This window comes from Schistocerca piceifrons, chromosome 3 (assembly GCF_021461385.2).
Source record: "Schistocerca piceifrons isolate TAMUIC-IGC-003096 chromosome 3, iqSchPice1.1, whole genome shotgun sequence".
NCBI classification, from domain to species: domain Eukaryota; kingdom Metazoa; phylum Arthropoda; class Insecta; order Orthoptera; family Acrididae; genus Schistocerca; species Schistocerca piceifrons.
The window spans coordinates 571,760,128-571,782,836 of NC_060140.1; the positions used below are offsets into that span (position 1 = coordinate 571,760,128).

Below are 22,709 nucleotides of genomic sequence, written 5' to 3' on the forward strand. Positions count from 1 at the left end.
AATCGATCAATATAAATATGTATGTCACACTTCCTCTGATTGTTGGCAGATGACTGAAGAAATTGGCTGAATGCATCTTTGTGAATAGTTCATTCAGATGTGTTATCATCCAAGACTAATACCTGTTTGAGTGTTAACCATTTATCTTTAAATTATGTGTCATTTATTACACCTTGTTTAATATGTAAGATGTGGCTTTGCACTTCATTATGCTTAATAATAATAATGGGGTGTGACGAGGGCATCCCGTCGGGTAGAGCGCTCGCCTGGTGCAAGTCTTTCGATTTGACGCCACTTCCGCGACTTGCGCGTCGATGGGGATGAAATGATGATTACTAGGACAACACAACACCCACTCCCTGAGTGGAGAAAATCTCCGACCCAGCCAGGAATTGAACCCGGGCCCTTAGGATTGACAGCCTGTCGCGCTGACCACTCAGCTAGCAGGGGCGGACTTATGCTTAATGTTTAATGCTAATAAATTTAATTAAAAGTAACTCCAGGACTTTCTGTCCATACCATTCATTCCTAATGGAAGACATTATAGGGTATCAGGAACCACATTTGGTGAACCTTTTATGTTGTTGTTGTTGTTGTGGTCTTCAGTCCTGAGACTGGTTTGATGCAGCTCTCCATGCTACTCTATCCTGTGCAAGCTTCTTCATCTTTTATGTAACTAATCTCAATATGATATTCTTGCAACAGTAGTACCCAATGAATCAATCTACTGTGTAACAAACAGCTTTCACTGAGGAACACTTGTGCCTACTGGTCTGTGTATATGATTATTTTAAATCCCCACATCAAATTTGAAACTTCTGTATACTCCACACTACAGCTAACAATTCTTTTGCTGTGGCTATTCAGTTTAATTTGTGTATGCTTAAAGCTCTACTGGCAAACATTAATTTGTCATGTTCTCCTGTACTGGGATCCCATTCACTGAAATAGTTCAAAAGCTATCCCATACTCTGAAGCATCAGTACTTAGTTTAAACACTTCAACCATACACGGATGTTTTAAAATGGGCGCACTCACCAATGCTAACTTAATGTTGTTAAAAGCTTCTGATTCTTCCTCTCCCAAAATTCATACTCGTTTGAATAGATGTGAATCATTCATAGACTTACCTCGAACATAGTAACGGCCAAATCCTGCTAACCCTAAGAATGACTCCAGGTGTTTTGCGTTTTTAAATTCTGAACAGTCTTTAGTGGCTCTAATTCGTTCTGGATCCAGTTTGATCCCGTTCATTCCCACTAGATGTCCTAAAAATGTTAGCTCTTCTCAAACAAAGTATGGCTTTGAAAGCTTGATTCTAATATCTTCAGCATAAAACCTTCCAAAGTTTTTGTTAATAAACCACAATGTTCTTCCCACTTTTTGGATACTAAAAGTATATCATCCACATTAATGATTGAGTCTTGTAGTAATTCCTTTCCTAAGACAGCATCTAAAGCTTGAATAAATACAAGTACTGAGATGTTCAATCAAAATGGCAACACTTTAACCCTCAAATCAGTGCACCAATTTTCATAACATGAGCAGGCGCATGGCATGCAAAGTACACATGTGAAATATAGCTGTCTTTATATTACTAAGGTAAACATATATGAGCAAAGTCACAGTTTTATCTTAGTTTAACAAAACTACAATAAAACAAACTTATATAATATGAACTAAATCACTGTTTAATTAAACAATAATAAAATTAACTTTCATTGTAAGACCTCTTAGTGTAGTTGAAATCTTAGCTAAGTTGGAGCAAGCCAAAAACTTTAGCTCAATGGATCTGAAACTGGATGAAGCAGTTAAGAAATTCACAGCTGTTTTGTACAAAAATAAGTCTTATCAGTTTAACCCTCGAGCATGTGCACCTATTTATAAACTGCGAACCACAAATAACATTGTCTTGTACTGTTCTTCTGTTGTTTTATAATTGTGATCTCATGCTTTTCCTTCATTATTGCTTCAGCTAACACAGTGATAAGTTGTGTTGTCATACACACAAGTAAGCAGCAACAATATACAATAAACAGCAGGTTAGGTGGGAAAAAACTTACAATCCATGCAAGAAAATGCCCCAGAATTCTGAGCTAGCAGCACAATTCCACAATAAGACATTTGTCAACGAAATAATTAGGAATCGAATAAGCGTTTGGCTAGGATCTGATACAAACGTTCTGTTTAATGCTCCAAGTGGACCATTAATCTAAGCTATCACTTGTAAACACCAAGAGAGGGTTGGTGTGTCCAAGTGTTACCCTAGAGAAACAGTTGCATGTTCGAAAATTGTGGTTAGGCAGTATGTCGCGATACACTCTATTTACTAAAATATACATAAATTACAAACGCATGCTTATAAAAGAACACGATAGAGGAACAAAAACACAATTTCTCAAATGAAGGTATGAATTGTGTATTAATTTAGGTTCTCCTTTAAAAAGTTATCAGATTTTTTGGATGTATGAAAAGTATTTTATTTCAGCCCTTTTTGTTTTATTTTTAAAGACATTTATGATGTGCCTGTGAACGTAAAGCTTTATACTCAGATATGCATAACTACTCTGCATTTCTAGTTCTACAAATATCTCTCTTTGATGTTCAATGAGTATTGTGTTGATGTACAGACTACCTTAAGCTATACCTGTTATAAATTATTCTGTATGCAAAATTAAACTGTATGTGAACAGAGATGGGGCTGTTAATATGTTTAACTCTTTAAAATAAGACATACAATATATTTTATTTTTCGAATTTCCCGATTTGCACCTGATTACTTTCTTCTGCCAGATAAAAGTTTTTTGTTTTTTTTTCACTTCATAAAAAATACCTATTTAGATGGTAGAAAAAAAAGGAACAAAGCAACAGTTGTACAGATCATGTGTGTAACTTACACAACAGATAACTAGCTTGTGCCAACTTTTTACATATACACACTGTATGTTTGTTTCAAGTTAAATTTTGAATCAAGACATATACCAAGCAGTTTAACAGATGTGCACTCAACACCAACACTGTATAAACTGAAAATAATGTTCAGTCTCTTCAACAATTAGACACTGGTGTCCGAAATTAAAGCAATAAACATAAATTTTGCAAAGCTGCGTTTATTTTGCCACAAAACAGCATAAACATGTGACAGTAAAGTAAAAACCATGTAAAGAACACAGAATGTAAAAAACTGCAACATGCATAACCACAGACAAAAATGTTCCTCATTTTTGCCAACTTAACAGATTTAGACACTCATTCCAACAACTTGTTAATGTGCTCAATATGGGGCATGACCACCCCAGATAGCAGTACAGTCCTGACAATGATGGGGCGTGCTGCAAATGATGTCACCAATCTCATGTTGAGGCTATAACACCGCTTGCAAGTCTTGGAGAGTGGTTGGTGGTTGGTGACTGGATGCAACCCATGTCCCTTGTGCGTCCCAGACTTGCTTATGGGATTCAAAATGAGAGAGCAAGCAGGCCACACCATGCTTGCAAATTCTTCAGTTTGACAAGAAAATATCAACCACCCGCACTCTATGAGGTCACGCATTATCGTTCATCAATACGAAGTCTGGGCCACAGCACCTTGCAATGACCACACGTGAGGCCCCAAGATCTTGTCACTATAGCTGACTGCAGTTAAACCTTGCCGATTCAACCATACAAGTTCATGAAGAGGTGTTCGAGGGGTCAGTACAATTCCTGCTCACACCATTATGTATTCTCCTCGATATCTGTCTCTTTTTCAGATTTTTGGGTCCTGAAATGGTGTTCCATGATCTCTACAGATGAGAATCCATAGAGAATGACTCTCCAGACCACATCTGTGAAAAGAACATTGGCCCACTGTTTGACTGTTCTGGAGGCATGTTGATGGTTCCACTGTAGATGTTCCCTTCTGTGAAGACATGCCAGATGTACGCATACAGCAGGTCTCCGGCATTAAAGGCCAGTCTGCAGAAGCCTTCTGTACACCGTTTGCCTCTATACAATATGTCCTGTGAATGCTGTGTCAGATGCCAGTTGCTGTGCAGTACTAAGACAGTACCATTGTCCCCTTACAGCTAAATAACAGTCCTCTCTTTCTAATGTCAGACGTGGTCAGCCCTGCTCTGGCCTTCGAGATACATTTCCAGTTTCTATGAACTGTTGCCACATCCGAAAAACAACAGAACGATTCAAGTTAAGCCATCGTGCCATATCAGTTTGCAACTGTCCTGCTTCCATTCTTCCTATGTCCCTCCACTGCAGAGTCTCGTACACAACTCCTTCAGTAACATTCAGAAATTGCAACTTTCACTGTTGTGGTTTATGATTTATTTTCTGTTATTGAGAAAGGATTCAATCAAGGATAGTGTCAATCCCCGAATGCACTCTCTAGTGCTTCAACTGCTATTTTTAATTACCTTTAGTATCAACACAAAAGAAGTGACAAGGCTCATTTAGTAGCAGATTCAACATACGTGCATGTGTTTTACTTTGTTGGCAACAATCTATAAGGGAATCTCCATCCATGAAAATTCTGGAACAGCAGTGGCAACTGCTGCAATTAATGCAGTGTAGCAGGTAGAACAAGAATAGCAAAACAAAAAACTGTTCCAAGTCCATCTAGAGCAGCATCAACAACAGTACCAAATATTAAGCCAGATCTTGCAGCAACAAGTGCATCCATTGAACAAAACGCCTTTGTTGCTGCACTCTCAAGTATTTAATAAGGAAAGTAAGGATTGGGACCCTTTCAGCATAAACTGGATGCTCATTTTCAGGCAAGTAACATACCTGATGTCAATTTGCAATGTGTCTTCTATTTCACAAATTTATGAGAAGAAGGAAAAAGACCTTCATTACTCCACATTAAGGTTGCCTTTAGCGCAAAAAGGGGTACACACTATTGCAACAAAAATTTTTGATCTCTTACCCAGTGATATAAAATGTCTGACAGAGAGCAAAGTAAAATTTGAAAAAAAAAAATTGAAAAAATTTTCCTTGACAACTCTTTCTGTTCCCTGGACATATTTCTATTATTATAAAGTGTACAAGGTGGTGGGTATATCCTCCGATCATGTACTCTATGCAATTTCTGTTACTGACTATCATAGCCACAGTTATTCTATCTGTGATGCTCGACTGTGCTCCTGTACCTCCCATGTCACAATATCCCACCCCCCACAGGGGCCTTGGGCGACGCTTCATATAGTGTGCTCACTCAGCTTGTATATACATCACGGCCACATCAGGTGACATCAGACGTCCGTGCTGTGCCATGTTACCATGTCTATTACATTGTTTTCTGTGTGTGGCTACCACCTCAACCCTTCCACTCCCCCCCCCCCCCCCCCCAATAACTGCCCCCCCTCCAAGTCAAAAGAAAACCCTCGAACCTGGTTCGTCCTGCCTGACAACCTCTTCAACCTTCACAGTATTACAAAAAATGACTCATGCTCCATCTGCCTCATCAGCCATCTTCACAAACATTTGGACTTGATCAGTGAATTAGTTCTGTGCCTGCCTATACACCACAAGTATACTACTGTAAAAGCCACTAACATGAAGTGTTTATAATGCCCTCCATCAAAGTGTTACAACACATCATATATGAAGAGAATTAGGGATCACAGACCCCATCCCAGCTCTAACAATGCCTATGTGCACTGGTTGATGTAAAATTCACAGCAGACATTGCGCTGTGGAGCGTATGGCTCAACAAACTTCCATACGAGCTACAACTGCAATTAGTGTCTCCTGCCTCAGATACTTTGGAGATTAACCTGTACACTGCCGACCAAGCTTACAGCATTCTTTGGCACCAGCATCTACTTACCAATGTGGGAGTCATCAAGGAGGATAGGATTGGTACCAGTGACTACACCCCCCTGCTCCCCTCCACTTCGGCTGGTCAGCAGAGCTCTTGCATGCTCAACTTCAAGATGACATGCAACCCCCTGGTGGAAGCCTCCATGCACAACCTGCACTACGCATCTAATCTCCGCCGATTTGGCAGGAGTTTCTTCTGACCACATGGTAGACTACACTCAGACTCCAACGATGGCACGCAAGCAGCATGGAATACACCTCACCCTGTGAATCTACTGTGCTGATTTCACACTACATTTGGTGATGCCGCATGAAACTGCCAACCTCCCTACGGGTTCCCAAACTCTTCCTGCAGACCAGTTTAGGCGTACTGGCCCACATTACCTCCTCATCACATCTCGCCAAGCAACAGTCAGTGTATGCAACATCTGTGCCAAGCGGCCATCTATATGTAGTGGACTGCACCTCTGCCCTTAAACAGGTTATTGATACTGGCTTGGAGGTCAGTGTCATTCCTACCGCACTGCTCCCTGCACACATATCCCCGCCCAATGTGCTGCAACCAACTCCAGCATCAACATTCTGGTCACCACAGACATTCAAGTGCATCTCACACATGGCCTCAGTTTTACATATACCTTCCACATCGCACATGTCATTGAAACTGTGTTAAGTATTGATATCCTTAAAAATTTGGGATTTTTCCCTAACATCCAGGTTGTAGCATTACTACACAATGTTTTCAGCTTCCTGATCCCAGCCTCATTTGGCTCTTCTGCCCCCTCTCCCCCTTAAAGGAATTCCTCCTCAACTCTCTTTCCAAGAGCTTCTCTCTAATGAGTAAACTCACCATTGCATTGTTTGAGCTTACACTCAAGCACTCTGCTTCTCATACTCTATGAGCCCTCAATGACACTCTTAGCCAATGGATTGAGGCAGCGTCCATGCAACTGGCACAGGCTCATCTGACAGTACATATGCTATCTGACGTGGATTCTGCAGGCCCAGATGACACTTTGACAGACACCCCACCCCCACCCCCTGGGGTGCAGCCTCCTGCACAAATGTCTCAGGTCAGAGACATTGGGCCTCTTGGTGATTCTGTACAGTACAACCCCCCTTTGCGAACAGTGTCGTTCCTCTCATTGACTCAAATGATGCCCTGGTAGTTAGGCTTACTAACGGTACTAGTCACAAGATCAACACTACAAAAGGACACCTGTGCAACACAAGCTTCAACACATACCTTGGTGCCTCAACCCAAAAAAATTGTGCCATGATAAGGTTATCATCAGCGAGCTGTTAAGTGCAGGCATCGTTCACCAATCAGATAGTAATTGGTCTTCCCATCCACCTTGTTCAAAAGGAAGAGGAGTCATTTCACCTATGTGCGGATTACAGAGTCCTCAGTGCCCACACTATCAACAGTTATCCAGTCCCTCACATTCAGGACTTCGTTCAAACGCTCAATATTGCCCAAGTGTTCAGCGTACCTGACTGCCACATTGCCTGTCACCAAATACCTACGTTCAAAGATTTTGCAGACTGCTCTAATCACTCCTTTGGGACTGTTTGAATGCTGTTTCATACCATACAGCCTCAAACGTGAAGCTCAGACGTGGCAGTAACGTGAACAGCACCTGACTGAAGCCATAGACACACTTTGTAACAATGGTATCAAAATCAGTCACAATAGATCCCAGGTATGCAGTACCAGTGTGAGTTTCCTTGATTACATCATACCAGCCAAAGCTATTTGACCAACATTCAACTGCGTCAAATTTATTTGTAACCTCCCTCCACCCACATATTACCATAAGTTGTGCAGATTCCTCAGTATATTAACGTCTACCACTGACATCTCCCCATGCAAGTTCCCATCACTGACACACAGACTGGAAAAAATACCTCCAGTGCGAGTAAAGTGCCATAGACAAATGAGATGCTTCAAGACTTCAACAATTTTAAGTCTGCCCTTCCTCGTGCTGTCACACTGGCTCACTTAATACCCGATGCCCGCATGCATCTCAACCACCACCAATGCAAGTGATACATCCATTGGCATGGTACTGCAATAGCATGTCAGCGACAAAACTGAAACTTCCACATTCTTTTCCAAAACACACTCACTCATCAGTGTAAATAGCCAACGATCAACTGTGGACTCTTCACAGACTACAAGGCAGTCAAACACTTCCATGAGGAAGGCAGTCAAACACCTCCATGAGGATACCGGGAGGGAGGGGGGCACGAGTTCACCGTCCACTATTGCACATGACACCTAAATGGGTACCCTTCGACTGGTAGCAACACCACCTCTTCGACAGGCAGTGTTTGTAGTAATACACAATCTATCCCAACCTGGCATCAAAGCTGCTACCAAACTTGTCACTAAGTGGTTCATCTGGCCAAGTGTCAAGAGTGACTGCTGCGATTGGATGCATACTTGCATCCCTTGCTAGTGGAGTAAAGTCAGTAGATATGCACAGTTCCCCCTTGGGACATTTGACTTCCCAGAAGCATGACTGCACCACATACATATCAACATCAAACATCATCGGCCTGGTTGGTTGGTTTAACATAACAGGGGGGGGGGGGGAGGGGGGGGGGGGTTACCAAACTGCTAGGTCATCGGTCCCTTGTTCCCAGTAGAACAATTACCCAAGGGAAAGAAGAAAATAAAAGAAGACGTACAGCACAATAACAGGAGTAAGGAAGAACCAGAAGAACGACAGGATGACAACAAACACTACAATGGACAAAACAGGACAAGAAAATCACAGAGAGACGCAAGAAACAGGGAGAAGAAACTAAAAACGAGAAAGCAGATTACCATGGCTGGCTGACCATGAGAATAAAAAAGGGGAAGCCAGCCACTCTGCAACACATTAAAACCTCTACCCTAAAAGGCCTAGGGTGGACGACATACAGGGACAAAGGACATGCACTAAAACTCAGATCAAATGATAAAACCCACCCTCACGAATAAAACGTAAAACTAAAACTGCTGTTGAGGCATTCTCACCCAACACTGAAGGTAGGGTGCTGGGAAAGTTAAAAGTACAACACAAAGTGGCTTGGTGGACGACTGTCATTTGGGAGCCACAGCGACACTGAGATGGGTCCTCACGACGGAGGAGGTAGCCACGTATGGCCAATGCTGAGCTGACAAAGGACAACCGATTCCCTGTGAGAAGCCTGCAGGGAAGACTTCCACACATTCGCAAACTCCTTACTGACACACAGTTTGTTGTGCATACTGTTATGCCACTCCGTCTCCCAAAGCCAAGAAACCTTGCGGCGTAAGACAGGATGTAGGTCAGTTTCAGAGATGCCCATTTCCAGGAGCGGTTTCTGCGCAGCCTGTTTGGCCAGCCTGTCAGCAAGTTCGTTGCCTGGGATTCCAATGTGTTCTGGGGACCACACAAACACCACTGAACGACTGGGCCATTCCAGGGCAGAGATGGACTCCTGGATGTTCGCTACCAAAGGATGGGGAGGGTAAAACTGGTCAATAGCTTGTAAGCTGCTCAGGGAGTCAGAACAGAGAAGAAATGACTCACCAGAACAGGGAAGGTTGTACTGAAGTGCATGAGATATGGCCACAAGCTCTGCAGCCAGCGGGCAAGGAATCTGCTCAGTATGGCCTATGTGGACATAGGCGAAGCCAATATTACCATCAGCTATCGAGCCGTCGGTGTACACAACTTCAGAGCCCCGGAACACATCAAGAATAGAGAGGAAGTGACAGCAGAGAGAGGCAGACTTAACAGAGTTCTTAGGGCCATGCAAAAGGTCCAGACGAAGCTTTGGCTGAGGGGTACACCATGGAGTTGTATGTGAATGGACTTCAAGTAGAGGTGGTAAAGGGAAGGACTCCAGTTCTGAGAGAAGGGATCACACAGGAACCACAATCGTAGCCCTGACCAGGGCTGCCGATGCAGGAGATGTACTGCTGCACGTGGGAAAAGGAGACGGTAATTCAGATGCTCAGGACTACGAAAGTGTGCATCATTACTGGTGAGCAGTTGAGCATGTCGGATCTGCAATGGGGGGACTCCTGCCTCCACCAGAACAATGGTCACTGGACTCATTCTAAAACCTCCTGTTGCTAGATGAATGCCACAGTGGTGCAGTGGGTCGAGTAAATGCAACGATGAGGGCGCCGCCAAACCATAAACCAGACTCCCATAGGATACCAAAATTTTAAGACAACCGCCCACTAACTGTGAGGTGCTTTCTGTAATACAGCTTTTTTAATGTATAGAATGTTGAGCCAGCTAAAATTCATCATCAATTTGTAGAGATTTATGGGGAAAATTAGTGACTGATGGAATGGTGAGAAAGTAGGCGAGACAATTCAGTGATGGAGAAATCAATCTTCATGATGAAGCACGGACTGGATGGCCTTCTGTTATCAGTGATGGTTTGGTTGAGAAAGAGAATAAGAAAACTCATTAAACCACAAGGTTCAAAATAACAATGTTTTGTAATGAGTTTTCACAAATTTCAAAACACTGGTGCATGACATTGTCACAAACTGCTTTAATTTTCGAAAATTGTGTTCCAATTGGGTTCTGAAAATGCTTAGGGATGTGCACAAAATGAAGCAACTTGGCAGGGCTTAGACATTTCTTACCTGATATAGTGATAAGGGAGATGAGTTCTTAAACAGAATTGTGACTGGTGATGAAACTTGGGTTTTTCATATCACTCCAGAATGAAAACACCATTCAATGAGTGGAGGCATTCATAATCTCCCCCCCCCCCAAAAAAAAAAAAAAAATATCCAAACAATGGTGTCAGCACAAAAAATCATGTGCACTGTGTTCTTGGACAGACAGGAATTCTGCTTGACGAGTTCATTCCTAGAGGTGACGCTATCAATCTAGTACAATACTGTGAATCACTGAGAAAACTTTGGCACACAATTCAAACAAAAGACGTGGAATGCTCAGTCAAGGGATTGTGTTGCTTCATGACAACGCATGTCCCCATTCTGCTTGTGTCGCTCAAAATCCTATTCAACAATATATTCAGTTGGGAGCAGTTTTCTCATCCACCTCACAGCCCGGATCTCGCACCTTCTGACTACCATGTTTTCTTGAACCTGAAGCATGATTTTGGAGGAAGGTGCTTTGACAGCAATGATGATGAAAGAAACAGTGTTTAGCAGTGACTGTCTTCGCTGAGGGCATCTTTCTATGACAGGCATAGGAAAGTTATTTCCCACTACGACGAATGTTTGAACAATGGTGGCAGCTGTGTAGAAGAATAGTTTAAGAAGTGCTCCTTCTCATAAAAATAAATTCTGGTTCGGTGGGGAAAAAAATAAATAAATAAATTTATGAGGTTTCTTTCCAAAACCAGACACCGTTTCCAGACATGCCTCGTAAATCATTCCAGAACTATTCACAACACAACTACTGACTCAGTAACACAGTTTGTGTTTACTGTTGTAAACCCAGTCATGTTAAGCTTGGTGGCTCAGTGGATAGGGTCAGACTAGAAATCAACAGGTCCATGATTCAACCCTGTCAGCCCCCAATTTTTTCTCTCACTTATTGTTTCTATCAACTCTGGCAGTGAGTAGCATTTATAAAAAATGTTGCATTGTGCACCTTTGTTTGGTATCCATGTTAGACTGAACTTCCAGCTCTAACTGGCTGGTTAAGTCAGTTCAAAGGTCAGAGGGGGGTAACAGATCAGTCCACAGAAAAGCAATATGGTGTTCAAAGCAAACTTCAGGTCATAATACCTGTGACAACGCTCACTTGCTTTGTTTCTTCATTGATTGTCCTCACTGTTGACGTACTGGCTGAAAAAATAGGGGGTCGAAGTGCAACTACTGTCTACTGTAAATGACGTAGCCAACAGATACACAGTGGCATTTCACAGTCTTTTACTTACACTGTTCACAACCCCCGAATACTGCACAGTTATATGGCCAGTGCATTATTGTTTAACTTTCAATAAGCCTCATTAATAGGTTGCAGGCAAACATCCACATACCGCTACAATAGTTTCCTACTGAACATCTATGAACAGTAAAAACCTAACTACACAGTTCTTGAAGAATAGAAAGGTATGTATGGAGCTGACACTTGTCATTGTTTTAACACAGGGCCTAATTGTGTAACACTTCCTGTATGGAGCTGACACTTGTCATTGTTTTAACACAGGGCCTAATTGTGTAACACTTCTTTCACAGTTAAGTTGAAGCACTGTTTTTGTTGTTCTAACCAGCAGAGGTTTCTCATCTGAAACCTGGCCATGGACTGACTGTCTCAGGAATAAGAATCAGGACCTTGTATATACTCACAATAATAGGTGCTGAAGGTACACATTGTTTGTAGTTTACTTTACAGAAATTACAATTGAAACTTACCTCATTAAATTAACTGAACGCATCAAAAAATTGGTTGTTTTTAAGTTTCTTCTACCACAAGTATTCAGCCAAATTATTTGTTTATATGATGAAATTAACAAACACTATGTGATCAAAAGCATCCGGACACCTGGATCAAAATGACTTCCAAGTTCGTGGTGCCCTCCATCGGTAATGCTGGAATTCAGTACTCTCGCAGGCATATGTTCATCAGGTGCTGGAAGGTTTCTTGGGAAATGGCAGCCCATTCTTCATGCAGTGCTGCAGTGAGGAGAGGTATCGATGTCTGTCGGTGAGGCCTGACACAAAGTCGGCGTTCTGAGACATCTCAAAGGTGTTCTATAGGATTCAAATCAGGACTCTCTGCAGGCCAGTCCATTACAGGGATGTTATTGTCTTGTAACCACTGTGCCACAGGCCGTACATTATGAACAGATGCTCGATCATGTTGAAAGATGAAATCGCCAGCCCTGAGTTGCTCTTCAACAGTGGAAAGCAAGAAGGTGTTTTCAACATCAATGTAGGCCTGTGCTGTAATAGTGCCACACAAATCAACAAACAGTGCAAGTGCCCTCCATGAAAAACATGACCACACCTTAACACCACTGCCTCCGAATTTTACTGTTGGCACTACACACGCTGGCAGATGATGTTCACCAGGCATTCGCCACACCCACACCCTGCCCTCGGATTGCCACATTGTGCACCGTGATTTGTCACTCCACACAACGTTTTTCCGATGTTGAATCGTCCAATGTTTACACTCCTTACACAAAGCGAGGTGGTGTTTGGCATTTACCGGTGTGATGTGTGGCTTATGAGCAGCCACTCGACCATGAGATCCAAGTTTTCTCACCTCCCGCCTAACTGTCATAGTACTTGCAGTGGAAGCTGATGCAGTCTGGAATTCGTGTGTGATGGGCCGGATAAATGTCTGCCTATTGCACATCATGACCCTCTTCAACTGTTGGTGGTCTCTGTCAGTCAACAGGCGAGGTTGACCTGTACGCTTTTGTGCTGTATGTGTCCCTTCACGTTTCCACTTCACTCTCACATAAAAAACAGTGAACCTAGGAATGTTTAGGAGTGTGGAAATCTCGCGCACAGACATATGACACACGTGACACCCAGTCATCTGACCACGTTCAAATTCCGTGAGTTTCACGGAGTGCCTCATTCTGCTCTCTCACGATGTCTTATGACTACTGAGGTCACTGATATGAAGTACCTGGCAATAGGTGGCAGCACAATGCACCTAATATGAAAAACTTTTTTTTTTAGGCGTGTCCGGATACTTTTGATCACATAGTGTATATAATTATGCAAACAATACTTTTGACAAAACTGTTAATTACTTTGGAATTAATAAAGGGCTGGCTTTGCTAATGTGTTTTTGAATAGAGCCAAATAAATACTTAAAATCGTTTCATCTTCCAAATGTTTATAATTATTACAGAATTTATGTTTGTTTCTAAGTCACCAATAGAATTTAAGTTACGAAACAATCACTGATTTCACCCTATAATGAAAGACACTAACTATGAATAGGCAAATAAATTAGAAAATCAACTACATATGTAAAACTAAGCATCAAATTAGATCTGGTGTTATAGTCTTTAAAACTGAGGGCCAACCTTTCTCTTTTATGGAAATGCGGATTACATTCACATATGTTAATGGTTAGTAGTTAAAACTGAAAAAATGAATTTAAGTAAGCAGATGGCAAAACAAGAGGGGAAGTAAAAATATCCCAGCTTGCTTCGTCACACACCTTTACTTATTTTAAATACAATCAGACAACCCTAATGTGCTTACGCCAGCCCTGAAGGACAGGTGTGGCTTCAATAAGCCAGCAACTTAAAGTAAATGCTACACTTCCTGTATATAACAAGGAAGCAGTGCCCCTATCAAACTAAAGTTGATATTAACAGTATAGTCCACATAGGTGCTGTTTAGCTAGATGATGGTATCTGTCACTATTATAGACAAAGACCTATTAGTTACTGGGTCACCAACATCATTATTGACAAACGTGTGGTTCCTGAAGAGGGGCAGCAGCCTTTTCAGTAGTTGCAGGGGCAACAGTCTGGATGATTGACTGATCTGGCCTTGTAACACTAGCCAAAATGGCCTTGCTGTTCTGGTACAGCGAGCGGCTGAAAGCAAGGGGAAACTACAGCCGTAATTTTTCCCAAGGGCATGCAGCTTTACTGTATGATTAAATGATGATGGCGCCCTCTTGGGTAAAATAATCCGGAGGTAAAACAGTCCCCCATTCGGATCTCCGGCCGGGGACTACTCAAGAGGACGTCGTTATCAGGAGAAAGAAAACTGGCATTCTATGGAACGGATTGTGGAATGTCAGATCCCTTAATCGGGCAGGTAGGTTAGAAAATCTAAAAAGGGAAATGGATAGGTTAAAGTTAGATATAGTGGGAATTAATGAAATTCGGTGGCAGGAGGAACAAGACTTCTGGTCAGGTGACTACAGGGTTATAAACACAAAATCAAATAGGAGTCATGCAGGAGTAGGTTTAATAATGAATAAAAAAATAGGAGTACAGGTAAGCTACTACAAACAGCATAGTGAGCGCATTAGTGTGGCCAAGATAGACACGAAGCCCACGCCTACTACAGTAGTACAAGTTTATATGCCAACTAGCTCTGCAGATGATGAAGAAATTGACGAAATGTATGATGAGATAAAAGAAATTATTCAGGTAGTGAAGGGAGACGAAAATTTAATAGTCATGGGTGACTGGACTTCGAGAGTAGGAAAAGGGAGAGTAGGAAACATAGTAGGTGAATATGGATTGGGGAAGAGAAATGAAAGAGAAAGCCACCTGGTAGAATTTTGTGCAGAGCATAACTTAATCATAGCTAACACTTGGTTCAAGAATCATGAAAGAAGGTTGTATACATGGAAGAACCCTGGAGATACTAAAAGGTATCAGATAGATTATATAATGGTAAGACAGAGATTTAGGAACCAGGTTTTAAATTGTAAGACATTTGCAGGGGCAGATGTGGACTCTGACCACAATCTATTGGTTATGAACTATAGATTAAAACTGAAGAAACTGCAAAAAGGTGGAAATTTAAGAAGATGGGACCCGGATAAACTGAAAGAACCAGAGGTTGTACAGAGTTTCAGGGAGAGCATAAGGGAACAATTGACAAGAATGGGGGAAAGAAATACAGTAGAAGAAGAATGGGTAGCTTTGAGAGATGAAATAGTGAAGGCAGCGGAGGATCAAATAGGTAAAAAGACGAGGGCTGGTAGAAACCCTTGGGTAACAAGAAATATTGAATTTAATTGATGAAAGGAGAAAATATAAAAATGCAGTAAATGAAGCAGGCAAAAAGGAATACAAACGTTTCAAAAATGAGATCGACAGGAAGTGCAAAATGGCTAAGCAGGCATGGCTAGAGGACAAATGTAAGGATGTAGAGGCTTATCTCACTAGGGGTAAGATATATACTGCCTACAGGAAAATTAAAGAGACCTTTGGAGAACAGAAAGCCACTTATATGAATATCAAGAGCTCAGATGGAAACCCAGTTCTAAACAAAGAAGGGAAAGCAGAAAGGTGGATGGAGTATATGAAGGGTCTATACAAGGGCGATGTACTTGAGGACAATATTATCATTTCTGTTTGCTGCATGTGACACTGTATGACTGTTTTGTTCTGACAAAACTTCACCTAATTACCAATCAAGTTTGTGAGATAGGCCTACCTTTGCAACAATTGTACTTATTTCATTATGTTTGGACTGTCCTGCATGTGCAGTGGTGACCTGGTCTATTCTTAATAAAATGTTGTTCACGATACACCAGATTTAACATTTCGTATCTGTAACTGTATGAGTCACGTGCACTTCACATTTAGTTTTGAAGGCTATCAACTCTCATGACAACTTTCTGCTTTGATTCAAAATTCATGACATAGTTTACCTGGTCTCACAAATCATTCCATTCACAGATCTGGCCCTTCTTTGACAGACTTAGTATGCCATCTTCAGCTGCTCATATTGTGCTCACATCTCAATTAAATCTTCTGGATTACTGCTTTTAAGTACACCATGACCAGCCCCTTTTGCTTTGTGGTATGACCAAAGAAGCTAGACTAACTGCAAGAACAAGTCATCACTCCTATCTCATAATAAGCAAGCTCAATGGACTATTAAGAGTCTGCAGTGATTTCAGTTCCCCATAAAATGCTGCTCAGTCTGAAGCAGATACTTCCCCAATTTTTCACTCAAAAGAACTAATGGCCAAACTACCTGAAGACAAATAAATCTCAAAAATGAAGAACTAATGGCCAAACTACCTGAAGACAAATAATTCTCAAAAATAGATTCAATAGCAATTAACAACATTCCCGGAAATATGGAAGCGTCCGATCTAACCCGTCGGCTTTGACCCATGACGTCACAAATATAGCGGAAACGACAATTCCAATATGGCGGATATAGAAACGTTGCATACGTATCACAAAGACGAAAACACATAGAAAAACAACACACACAAAGGTTTCACAAGAACAATCTGCTAACATTGATAGCAAACAAAGATAATAATAAACAAGTGGTACTCAAGGCCAGGCAGGGGGGGGCTGCGCCCCCCCTGACCGCCCCCCCCCCCCCGCCAAAAAAAAACTCCCAACCTAACCTCGTATTCAGGGCTACGCTACAGATCAATGTGTAGGTCAATCAAAAGATAAAAAAAAGAAAAAAACAATATTGATTCATTAGACATAACGAGTAGCGACAAAACATATAGACCATAAAGATTGAACAATCTAATGGCAAACTGATAAAAGCCTCATAGACGACGTTAAAACAAAAAGTACAGTAAAACGGTAAACTATATATTACAGGCCCTAAAACTCCTACTAAGGTAACGTCAACGAGGCAACATCTACAAACACGCCACACTCACAAACCAAACTCCGCGCCGTAATGACGTCACACACCACAACAACCTTACGTCACGGGTCAAAGCCGACGCATGAGATCGGATGTTTCTGTTGACCCACATTCCCTATGGTGACATTATTATAAGAGGTTCATACCAAGGCAATCATTTGAAAATCTGCAAATTTTATTCCACACACCACAAAACAGTGGTCGCAAATGCAACCTGTGTTAAGTGTTCGTTATTTCCAGCTGCAGCAGGATATTACACAAGGAGATGTTGAGATCAACACAACACCATGTCAAGGAAATTTAAAAACTATCCACACCTAAAAATTTTAAAGAGTTACAATAATTTTTTAGGCGTGATCAGTTTCGTGACAGATCTTCTAGCCATTGTAAAACAAGATCTTTGTAGGAGTTACATTGTCTGCGTCTGGAGGGACAGGAGAGGCAATGACACACAACATTTACAACTGAATCACATATTCTGGCAGAGCTTTGACTACCTCATGTTGTACCCTGAAGGGAGTTGACATCCTCCTTATATTTTGCAACCTGATATTCTGCTGCACTATCAGTCAGTGTAATAATATTGTTTGTTCTTATGCCCCTCCTGCTCCCAACCCATTGGCTAGTAGGTCATATTCCTGTGGAATATCCAAGTGCAAGACCTGTCCCATAAATCCACTCATCTCCCATTTTGACCCTGCCTCTGGCAGTTCCTATCCCATCAGAGGCAGGGCCATCTGTGAAAGGAACTATCTAAATAACATCATCAGAGAACAGAATGCTATTTGTATATGACTGGTAATTAGGTAAGCCCATCCACCATACTGAACGGAAAAAAAAAGTTTTCAACTGTTCTGAGGCTGAAAACTACATTTTAAAGCAACACTGAAATAGGGTTTTAACTGTCCTGAGGCCAAAAAGTGCATAAAAAAACTACAATGAAATCAGTTTTTCATTGTTGTGAGATTGGCAGAAGACATGTTCCATATGCTCTCCACCATTTTCCACTCCAAGTTGAAATCACGAAACAGCATGAACCACAACAGATTGCAGTGTCTCAAGAGTCACATTCAAAATATGTTGCACAATGCATGCATTCAACACAGCTACATTTGTAATTGAATTAGTGGAAACAGAATCTTCCAGATAACCTTGCAGCAAGAAGCCACAAAGATTACGATCAGTTGATCTGGACCACCAGGCTGTACGCAAATGATGGCTGATAATTCTAGTATTTCCAAAATGCCTCTGCAGTAGGTGCTTCACTGGCTGTGCAATGAGCAGAAAAATGCCATCTTGCATAAAATCGATCCTACCCACATACCCATGATGCTGAGGGGTTGGATTGACGATGGTGCACAGAAGACTCACAGTGTTTATGATGATGGTGCATGTAACAGAACCTATAGGACACATTTCTTTGAAAAGATATGGCCCTGCAATAAAAAATACTAGCCTGCACCACGCAGTTACCTTTGCAGGATCAAACAGTGCTGTTAGGTGAGTGAGTAGATTTTCAGGTGCCCTTACTCTGCAATTCTGTGTATTGACATGTCTCTGGAGATGGGCTTTGCCTCTCCACAGAATGTTTCATGGCTACTCATTGTAACTCCCAAGCGAACAATGAATTCTAGAGCAAACATTTGTCTTACTGGCAGGTCAGCATGAGGGTAACTCCTGACTATGGGTAATTATGTATGGACAAAAATACAGGATGTTTTGTAGAATTTTATGCACCATTCTCACAAGAATGTCCAAAGTTCGAGCAAGTCATCATGCACTACATGTCTGCACGCCACCACTCAACCCCCCCCCCCCCCCCAAATCATCTACTGAAACCTAATCAACTATTTTCCTCCCCTCCTCCAGCCACACTATACTTTGAAAGACACTGTCTTTCTGAATTTCTTAATCATTTTCTCCAGATCATTCGCAGACATTGGACCAATGCCATTTTTCACATCCTAAAGTATCCATAACTTCTGCAGAGCTACTAGCACACAGTCATCGTTCCTGTAAGAAAGCTTCACCAGCAATGGATGGTCCTCCATTGCTACAGTAATTCTTAGTATTTCAGATGCAAAATGAGAAACAGCCATGTATCCCATGTCTTATTTTGCATATTCTGCCACTTCTGCCCTATCATGGCAAAATTTTCGTTTCCCTATCATTTTCTCCTTCTTCAATAATGTTCCGTTCAAATTTCACATCATTCTGAGCTATGGTCCTTTTTGAAATTTTTAATTAAATCACAACTGGCTAAGATGTCAGTGTGATGGAACAGCCTACAGAATGCTCGGTCCAGTTGATGAGATCAAAACAAATAACAAAGTAAAAAAGAGCATACAAATGATGTATCTCAAAATTTCTAGTTTTTATTCTTTACTGCAGAATAGGAAGAAAAATAGTAGGGTCTTGAGAAGTCTAAATCATTTCTTCCTGACACTGTAACAAATATTCTCCATGACTCTGCTTAGTGAGAAACTGAAATACTGAATGATTCAAGCATTTTGCAAAGGAATATAAATGAGGAATAAATTTCTTTCTAATGTGATTATCACAGGATTCATTTAAAATCAACGGTGTGAACAATACAAAAAGAAAGTAATGCAGTAATATTTACTATTTCTCAATGAAAAACTCAAACTATCAATTTTCCACACAATTAGTTTATTTTCGTGAACCACTTTCTGGCTTATAAACTATCCTCAGACAACTAACTGATACAAAATTTTGAATGTAACTATGTATAATACACTCTTCACAATTCATCACCCATCGACGACAACTGTCAGTTGTTGCTTTAAAATTACCGTCGAAGCCAAAGACCAGTCACAAAATACATACTATGTAATACTCACAGTCTGAAATTTTTATCGACAAGTGTCAAAAGGTTTTATCAGGCAGCAATGATGGAAATAATCTAGTATTATAACAAGATTTTAATTTATTTAGGCCTTCAGAGGTACCTACAACTCACATGAATGCTCTTTTCATTGCAAAACTATAAAATAAAATCAAAATATGAGGGAACTGTCAGCATAATTTAAAAAGTTATAAATTTTGTGAAAGGTGGTACCACATGGACAATTCAATGGTTAAGACTACTGACCATAAGACCAAACAATTACTACTGCAGTTCTTCTGATAAATAGACCACATTTCTAACACATGCAGGCCCTAGTTAAGCAATTACTTTTCCCACCAGGAAAGTGTACAGACTAGAATGCTTAAACTACCTTTCTGAAACTTATTTTAATGACTGGTATGACCAACACGCATATGCATGACCAAAAAATGTAAAATGGCCACTATCAAATGACAAGAGAGAAGAAAGTCAGCTCTTATATACACAGAATCCTTTGCAAACAGATGTTAATCTATGGCTGACTAAAAGAAACCAAACTGTTTGTAAATCAAATTGTTACAGTACTATATTCATTGATATTTATCTTGCCACTGATGGCATAAACTTAAATTTTGGACTTTCTGAAAAGGAGCATTTCTAGTAGGAACAATGTATGCTGAAATAATCAACTTCGTTGGGACCCAAAACAAGCATTCTGAACAGCACACTGGACCGAATTTAGGAAATTCGGCTATCTTGGGTTACTGTTACTGTGAGGTCGTACATAAAATAAGAAAATTTTCCGGGGCAGGTCAGATACGCGTTTTGGACCCTGCAATTCATAAGTAGTAAAAGGTTATTTACTATTGTGCAGAACTACTTAATTCACAAGCTAAAGCACACAGGTCACAATACCACCAATGCTTATTAAGTTATGTTTTTATTACAAGCCTAGCCCGGCATTTTTCTTTCTTTACTCAGTTCTGAAAGAGAAGAAATGTTATTTGCTTCTTTAAACTTTCTGGGGATATCCCTTCAATTGCATTGCTGCATAAGTCCACACTTTTAAGTCCTGCTGATACTCATGGAAAGCTGCAATCAGTGCAATGGCTGCATATATATATAAAGGGATACTCTGATTTACCACGGAGCACCAAAACACTTATGAAATATACAACTCGGAAAACACGAAAGAATGATTGCATGGTATGCGTGGACAGCTTTACTACGAAACTAAAAAGTCGGTAAGAACTTGGATTCCACAAGCGAAACAGTCTGTCGTGAAATTTGGGCCGTAGGCTATTAATGCTTGGACTGACGAATGGATGTAGAAAATGCTACGGCGTTTTTATCTTCGTTAGCTTTTCTAGTAAACACGTTACAAGAAATTGTTCCAGCAGAATAAAAACAGACCATTTGTCGTGTTGTATATGTCGTAATGAAAGGTATGTAAAATATGTAGGGCAAATACGACTATCTCAAACAAAGTATTGTGTTTCTTTCGAAACATAATGTAACAATCGAATACAATGTAATCAACTTGATGGCTGCTATTAAAAAAACACTTAAAAATATTTTTCAGCGTACCGGTACCATCATTCCTGTGTTCAAACGGAACAAGTCACTTCTGAGCTATTGAGATAAAATCATTTCCTGACGTTATCACGGCTTAATGAGTATTTAGTGATAAATAACCGGTCTAAGCTATTCCTAGCACGATTGACTGTGACCTGCGATATCTCGTGTGGTAATGGTATAATACAATCGCAACAAATTTGGTACTCAAACTGAATTTCTTTCGAGCAGAATATGCACATCACAAACAAGTATTGGGTATTGACACAATACCACAGTGACACGCAATACATGATTTCATGAATCACATCTGAAACCATTTTCATGTGACAGGGCAAACACCACCTCCAGTCAATTTACATTTTGTATTTCGTATGGCAAGTTTCTTCGATGACAGAATTACAGATGCAGATCGTACCACACATGCACTGCAATGCATTAGGTTAGTGTTCAATTTCAAGCACGTGCTTCTTGCAACAGCGCAACGACGGATGCGCATTTCTGCAAAAGTGTAAACTGCAAAGTCCTTTCCCGGAAATTGCATCGCTTCCCGCTTACGGTAGCAATCTTTGCGCGTTTCAGTAGACGACAAGCAGCTATCCGTTTGGTTTGATTGAAGTTACGCTGCAAATCGATTTGTGTGCAATAATGTCTGTTGACTCCAAAGGAAGCACACTTAAATTTGTATGTGATTACAGACAAAGAAAAGTCGTATGGATTACCGCTTAGAGATTAGTTGAATAAAAGTTTGAGCCCTGAGCGCCAAGTATTAGATGAAAAGTTTACGATCATATTACTCTATAAACTCTAAAGATTAGATACCACAAGCTTCGTAGCAGGAAAACACACGAGAATAAGTCAGAAATTTATGGGTCAGAAATTTATGGAAAGTGTATATGAAAACGGTGGACCAATATTCATGTTATGGCGACTTAATGGAACAACAACTGGAAATCTGACATCTGACCAAAGAAACAATGGATACGTGTAGCTCCTCAACAAACTACTGGAAATAGGAAGGAAGGACATTGATGACGCAAAAAATACAAAATAAAAAACGCAGCCTCCATTTTACTGGATTCTGACACCTATAAAATTCTTAAATTTGTCAAGTCAAAGGATGTTAATCTCCATGTAATCTTTCCTGACAATG

At 40.8% G+C, this 22,709-nt stretch overlaps 1 protein-coding gene across 2 annotated transcripts in view; it reads right to left on the reverse strand.

Moving 5' to 3' along the window:
• LOC124790050 (transmembrane 6 superfamily member 1-like) overlaps positions 1-22,093 on the reverse strand; it is a 203,056-nt gene extending 180,963 nt beyond the window's left edge. The window contains exon 1 of one of the 2 annotated variants that reach the window (XM_047257611.1): positions 21,569-22,093. In XM_047257611.1, the coding sequence (XP_047113567.1) occupies positions 21,569-21,580 (12 nt within the window). In that variant the 5' untranslated portion in view covers positions 21,581-22,093. The remainder of the gene's footprint in view (positions 1-21,568) is intronic. The other variant, XM_047257610.1, reaches the window with a different exon arrangement.
• Positions 22,094-22,709: the final 616 nt, after the last annotated feature.